The sequence below is a fragment of the Rhincodon typus genome, unplaced genomic scaffold, assembly GCF_021869965.1.
Source record: "Rhincodon typus isolate 14 unplaced genomic scaffold, sRhiTyp1.1 hic_rhity00009161, whole genome shotgun sequence".
Lineage (NCBI taxonomy): Eukaryota > Metazoa > Chordata > Chondrichthyes > Orectolobiformes > Rhincodontidae > Rhincodon > Rhincodon typus.
In genome coordinates this window covers 1,191-8,285 of record NW_025974799.1, presented here as the reverse complement: position 1 = coordinate 8,285, position 7,095 = coordinate 1,191, and the positions used below count along the sequence as shown (strand labels likewise).

The 7,095-nt window shown below is 46.5% G+C and overlaps 1 protein-coding gene across 1 annotated transcript; it reads left to right on the top strand.

Moving 5' to 3' along the window:
* Positions 1-1,966: 1,966 nt before the first annotated feature.
* Positions 1,967-6,118, top strand: LOC125482356 (COP9 signalosome complex subunit 6-like; the record flags this gene model as incomplete). The annotated part of the gene is made up of 4 exons (XM_048594416.1): positions 1,967-2,065; positions 2,990-3,115; positions 5,254-5,385; positions 5,976-6,118. Coding segments are annotated over exons 1-4 (435 nt in total), but the record flags the coding sequence as incomplete, so codon positions are not given.
* Between the last annotated feature and the right edge of the window lie 977 nt (positions 6,119-7,095).

Sequence of the window (7,095 nt, the reverse complement as noted above, 5' to 3'; positions counted from 1 at the left end):
TCTGAAGAAGGGTCTAGGCGCAAAACGTCAGCCTTCCTGCTCCTCTGATGCTGCTTGGCCTGCTGTGTTCATCCAGCTCTACACCTTGTTATCTCAGATTCTCCAGCATTTGCAGTTCCTGCTACCTCTGAAACATAAGTGCATGCGCTGCCTTCTAAATAATCTCTACACTAAGAAAATAGTATGATACTAACACGAGATGTTCACAATGGTTAGATCCATAAAGGAGTTGACCCTTTCAGGTTCTAACAGCCTAATAGAACAGTGATGACCTGATGAACTCATCCCTAACAGCACCCACGGAGCTAATCTGCACCAAATACAAAGCGAACCATATGACTGACAATTCATCCACCACCGTAAATTTGCACATGCTCCACCAAGTGGTGCATTGTGATAGCAAATACCAGCTACAAACCAGCCATCAGGACAAGCATCCTTTGGGCCAACTCTCAAAATCCACTGTCTGGAAGGTCAAGGGCAGCAGATGCACGGGAATACCACTGCCTGCAGGTTCCACTCTGAGCCATGCACCATCCTGGACTCACTCGCCTAAAGGCTCGTACTGGTATAAGAGATGAATACTTCAAACACCACAGCATGCAAGACTACAGCCCAAGTACTGGGATTAGAACGGATAGATATTTGATGACTGGCTGAACATGATGGGCCAAAGGGCCTCTCAGAGTATTACTCCATGATTTGGATATAGAACATAGAACATAGAACATTACAGCGCAGTACAGGCCGTTCGGCCCTCGATGTTGCACCGACCTGTGAAACCAATCTGAAGCCCATCTAACGTAAACTATTCCATTATCATCCATATGTTTATCCAATGACCATTTAAATGCCCTTAAAGTTGGCGAGTCTACTACTTTTGCAGGCAGGGCATTCCACGCCCTTACTACTCTCTGAGTAAAGAACCTATCTCTGACATCTGTCCTATATCTATCACCCCTCAATTTAAAGCTATGTTCCCTCGTGCTAGCCATCACCATCCGAGGACAAAGGCTCCTACTGTCCACCCTATCTAATCCTCTGATCATCTTGTATGTCTCTATTAAGTCACCTCTTAACCTTCTACTCTCTAACGAAAACAGCCTCAAGTCCCTCAGCCTTTCCTCATAAGACCTTCCCTCCATACCAGGCAACATCCTGGTAAATCTCCTCTGCACCCTTTCCAATGCTTCCACATCCTTCCTATAATGCGGTGACCAGAACTGTACGCAATACTCCAAATGCGGCCGCACCAGAATTTTGTACAGCTGCAACATGACCTCATGGCTCCGAAACTCAATCCCTCTACCAATAAAACCTAACACACCGGATGCCTTCTTAACAACGCTATCAACCTGGGTGGCAACTTTCAGTGATGTATGCATATGGACACCGAGATCTCTCTGCCATTCCTTTGGTGTTACTGAGTCAAAATCCTGAAACTCCCTCCCTAATGGCACTGTGAGTAGCCCTACACCACAGCAGATCAAGAAGACAACTTGACACTGCCTTCTCAATGGGAAATTAGGGATGTCACAATCAATGATGGCCCATCCAATGACACCCATGAGCTAATAAAAATGACCTATCATGTCGCCAATATAGCACGTAACCAGTCAGACAGGAAGTCCATTGTGAATGTACCACACTGTCAAACTGAGCAATTTCCCTTCCCAGGATCTCACAAACATTCGATGTGAAAACAAAACACTTCCTTTACCAAAATGGCGACACACAAATGGGACACAGGCCGCTTTTGGTTTGGGGAAGTAACATTTTACCAACATGGCAACACTTCCGTCGGGGTTTTCTTTTACAAACCGAAGAACTGAGCAGGTCTGGCAGCATCTTTGAAGGAAAAAACAGAGTCCCGTGACCCTTCCTCAGATCTGAGCTGAGCTTCTCCAGCAACTTTGTTTTTGTTCCTTTCCTTTACAAAGATGGCTGCGATGCCGCTCTCCGATTGGCTATCTCCGCACCGTCGGGTCGCTATCCGGTACTGCGCATGCGGTTTCGAACAGGGGCAGAAAGATGGCCGCGAACGGGATGGAGGTGGAGCCGGCGGGTGAGTGAGAGAAGCGGCGGCTCTGAGGGTCGACGCTATTAGGGAAAAGGGAGGTGGGGGAGCGCAGGGACAGAGATGGACAGGGAGACGGTTGAGGGGGTGCTCTAGCGCTGGGCGTTGCTATGGCGCCAGGAAACCGCCAGGCCTGAAATCACCACCGGAAGTCCCACCCCCGAAGCCTCTGTTCAGCAGCTGCACCCCACCTCTCTCCCCCCCCCCCCCAATCCCCCCCCCCCCCCAACCCTCCCGCCCCCCCGACTTTCCCCCTCCTCCCCCCCTGAATTTCTCCCTCCCCCTCCCCGACTTTCCTCCTCCGCCCCCACTTTCCTCCTCCCTCACCTCCCCTCCTTCCCTTCCCCAGTGACAGAAGATCTTGTGAAGCTCCTGAACTGCCTACTCCTCTCGCTTTGTCGTCAGCCACTTTCTTCCCATCTCCTTAACCGTACACTCTAGTCCCTCTTTCCAGCCTCCCTTCCCCTCCCACTCTTACTCTTCTGCTTAGCAGCTCCACTTCCCCACTCCTACCCTGCTCATTCTTGTCACCAGCCACTGTCCCTTACCCCTGTCGTGATCCTGGACAAAGGAGACTGTGCAACAATTAGACAAGCAATTTTGAAGCCACCTCTTGCCTTCACAGTGACCTCCTGGATTATTCGTATACACCAAACACAGTCAGTCTCTTCCTGCACTAGATCCTCTGCTGGCTACTTGGTGTTCCCTGTATTGGTCATGACACACGGCTGCCTTATGGGACTCAGCACTGGATTTTGTTTGACAGTGTTCCTTTGGAGCACTTTGAAATATAATTTGCACTCTGTTGTTACTGTTTGGTGAGATCACATCAGTGTTTGTGGAAAACACTTGTGTATTTACAGAAGAATGGAAGTCCAAAACTCCCCTGTGCCTTGTGTTCTCTTGCTACAGCAACACTGAGTGTGATGGCGTCTGGAGTGACCGGGAGTGTCTCTGTCGCATTGCACCCACTAGTTATTCTCAACATCTCTGACCACTGGATCCGGATGCGCTCTCAAGAGGGGAGACCTGTGCAGGGTATGTGCATGCAGAAATGACTGGCAGGTTCTGTGCAGGATGATGCACTCAGTCATGGTTAATGGGACCGAGAGGGCCTTTCCACGGTACCTGGTGTATATGGCAACAGTTAAAGGGCTAGGCAGTGTGCTAGAGGTATGCAGTATTGGTTAAAAGTATAGTCAGGGCCTGTGGTAGCTCTACAGTTGTAAAGAAAAGGTTAAATGGTCAGCAGGATCTGTGTGCCATGCGTGGGGTATGTAACACTAAAGGATTAGACAGGGTACTTGAATAATGGTTAGATCATCATGTCTGATGCACAACATGTTGTGCAGAGCCCTGCCATTAAACCTCCTAGATCGATACCAATGTTTACCTCCCAGTTGTAACCCAATCAACAAAGCTTTCCCTTTCTTCTCTCTTCTGTATTTGCCCAGGTCCCTTTCAATGCATCTCAAACACTCTGTGTGGCAGTGACCTCCACATTCTGACCCCTCTGAGAAATTTGCCCTCCGCTCTCTGCTGGACTTTTCATTGACTAACTTTTCATTGTAATTTCTTGAATTCTAGTTTCATCTGTGAGCATCAACATCTACCTGAACAAAACCTTTCATAATCTTGTAGGCCTACATCAGATCATCCCTCAGTCTATACAATAGAGAAATTGCCCAATAAATCTAATGGTTCCTGATAGTTATAACCTCTGAGTTTGAATATCAGCCTAATTAAAAATATTTGATAACACTTCCAGTTTCTCCATGCATTTTTAAATATAATGTGGAGACCAGAACCGTTGATAATAATCTGATTGTGCTTTAATCAAAGTCCATGAAGTTTAACATTACTTTTGCTTTTCAATTTTATCATTTGAGAGAGGCATTGATAGATAGGGTGAATAGTCAGAGGCATTTTCCCAGAGTCGAAAGGTCAACTACTGAGGGCACAGGTTCAAGGTGAGAGGGGGAAAGTTTAGGGGGAGAAGTGTGGGGAAAATTTTTCAGAGGGTGGTGGGGGGGTGCCTGAAACGCACTGCCAATGAAGGTGGTGGAAGCAGGTACGTTAGCAATGTTTACGGTGTATCTTGATAAACACATGAACGGGAGGCAAACAGAGGGATAGAAACCATGCATGGGCAATAAGGAGTGGATCTAAATTTGAAATTGGCACAAACTTGGTGGGCCGAAGGGCCCGTTCCTGTGCTGAATTGAATTGTTTGAGGACTGTAAGCTTTGCTTGCTATTCATGACTTTTAATAAGCCACTAGCCGTTGTTTGAAGGAGCTATTCATCAAAAAGAAGATGATGATGCCGAAATATAGGAAAACATGAATAAAATTACGGAATAGATGCACAACAAGAAAATAATTTTCAATAAGGATAAGAGAGGTCTTGCCATTTTACTGGGAAGTAATAGAAGGCTGTATACTGAATGGAATATAAGAGACTTGTTGGGTTAGAAGACTAGAGGGATCAATGGTTATAGTCTGAATTCTGGTGAGTGTAACTCACGTCCTGACTTCCCCCGAGCCTGTTCACCATCTACAAGGCACAAGTCAGGAGTATGATGGAATATGCTCAAATTTCCTGGATGGATAAAACCCCAAGAATACTTGAGAAGGTCGACACCATCCAAGAGAAAGCCTACTTGATTGACACCCAATTCACCATTTACTCCCTCCACCACTGATGCTCAGTAGCAGCAGTGTGTACCACCCACAAGATGCACTGCAGAAATTCACCAAAGACACTTAGACAGCACCTTCCAAACCCACAATCATTACCATTTAGAAGGGCAGAGCAGCAGATATGTGAGAACACTTCCCCTGTAAGCCACCTACTATCCTGACTGGTAGTTATGTCGCCATTCCTTCACTGGCACTGGGTCAAAATCCTAGAGCTCCCTCCCTAATGGAATTGTGCGTGTACTTACACTAAGTGGAGTGCAGCAGTTCACCATCACCTTCACAAGGGCAATTTGGGACAGTTAATAAATGCTCGTCCACCGCCACCACCCCCCACCCCCCCCCCCCCCCCCCCCCCCCCGCCATGATGCCCACATCCCTTAAACCAATAAAGAAAGAGTGGTAGGCCCTCTGTTCCTTGCTGTTTGAATAGTTTTTATTTGTGGCCTGTTGAGTCAGTTGTGGTTTCTGTTCACAGTGATTGGTGCCTTGATCGGAAAGCAGGAGGGCAGAAACATCGAGGTGATGAACTCTTTCGAGCTGCTGTCTCACATGGTGGAGGAAAAGATTGTTATTGACAAGGAGTATTACTACACCAAAGAGGAGCAGTGTGAGTAATAATCTCACCTCCATGTACCAGACAGTTCCACAGATGCTGCATGATAATGTGGGTGCTGTGTTGGCCCTCCACTTTGGTGCTGTGCGCCTGGAGCTGGGTTGAGGTTTTGTCTGCGTGCTGGGTATGTAGGCATGAGTGATTCCTGGTGGACTGAATGACAGGTTCCCTACCATTAAATTACATTCTACCCTGTTGTGCTGCATCCTTCCACTCCTTGAGTTATCAAAATGACAATTTATTCAGACCACAAGCTAAAATCAACCCTCAAGACACCCTCTTGCCATGGCATACCAACCTCCCACTTTGTGCTGAGACCACTGTGAAAGCCCACTACCATCCATTGAGCCACTTTCCTTTCCAGAAGCCTGTGACATAATCCGTTGACCAACATTTGTCATCCTCTGATAACCTATTTCATAGCATTGCCAGTGGATTCAAGAAAAATCTTCTCATTTTGCTTTTTGCGTCCTTTCCAATGATTGTGTCTTTCACTAATGAGAGGAACTTGCTCAAGTGCACTTTGTCCCATTCCAAATTGAGCCTATGATCTATCAGTCTGACTTTCGTCTCTGTCTCTCTAGTTAAGCAGGTCTTTAAAGACATGGAGTTCCTGGGCTGGTACACCACGGGGGGCCCTCCAGACGAATCTGATATCCATGTTCACAAGCAGGTCAGTGTACAGCATGCACAGTCTGACACAAGTGCTAGCCGACTCCTGTCTAGCGTGAGATCTTCCTCCCTCTTACTATTTCTGGGAACTTCACTTGTCTGCCTTTTTGACCAACCTGTATGTCCTTTTGAACTTCTGCCTGATCCACCCCACATTTCACAATGCTTTCAAGTTTCGGATAGTTTGCAAAGTTTGAAATCACACCCTGTACACCAAGGTCCAGATTGCAACTACGTATCATGGTAAAGCGACCCTCCTCCAGTCCGAAAAACAACCATTAACCACTGCTGACACAACAAGGTGTAGAGCTGGATGAACACAGCAGGCCGAGCAGGAAGGCTGATGTTTCGGGCCTAGACCCTTCTTCAGCCATTATCTGAAGAAGGTTCTAGGCCTGAAACGTCAGCCTTCCTGCTCCTCTGATGCTGCTTGGCCTGCTGTGTTTATGCAGCTCTACACCTTGTTGTCTCAGATTCTCCATCATCTGCAGTTCCTACTATCTTATTAACCATTGCTGTCTGTTTTCTGTCGCTCAACCAATTCTGTATCCGTGTTACTAACAGTCCCTTCTTTCATTTCATCACTTGTACCCATAGGCATAAATTAAAACAAAGAATTGTGAATGCTGGAGATTGGAAAGAAACAGAAGCAGAAATTGCTGGAGAAACTCAGCAGGGCTGACAGCATCTGTGGAGAGAGACAAGTGTTAACATTTCAAGCCCAGTGAAGCATTGCACATCGAAGAGGATAATTCTGTTAAAGTGGCATAAATGGAATTTGAAAAGACATGTGAAAGTGTTGCACATCAGACTTATGAGCAGCATCTGTGAAGAGAAATCAGAGTCCCTCGAACGGTCACAGGATTCAAAATATTAACTGTTTTCTCTTCACAGATGCTGCACTAAGTCTGATGTGCGACACTTTCAGATGTCTTTTCAAATTCCATTTATACCACTTTGACAGCATTATCCTCACTGAGTTTTCTTCTATGCTCCGTCAGAAAACTTCAGCAATTTACTTAAATATAATTT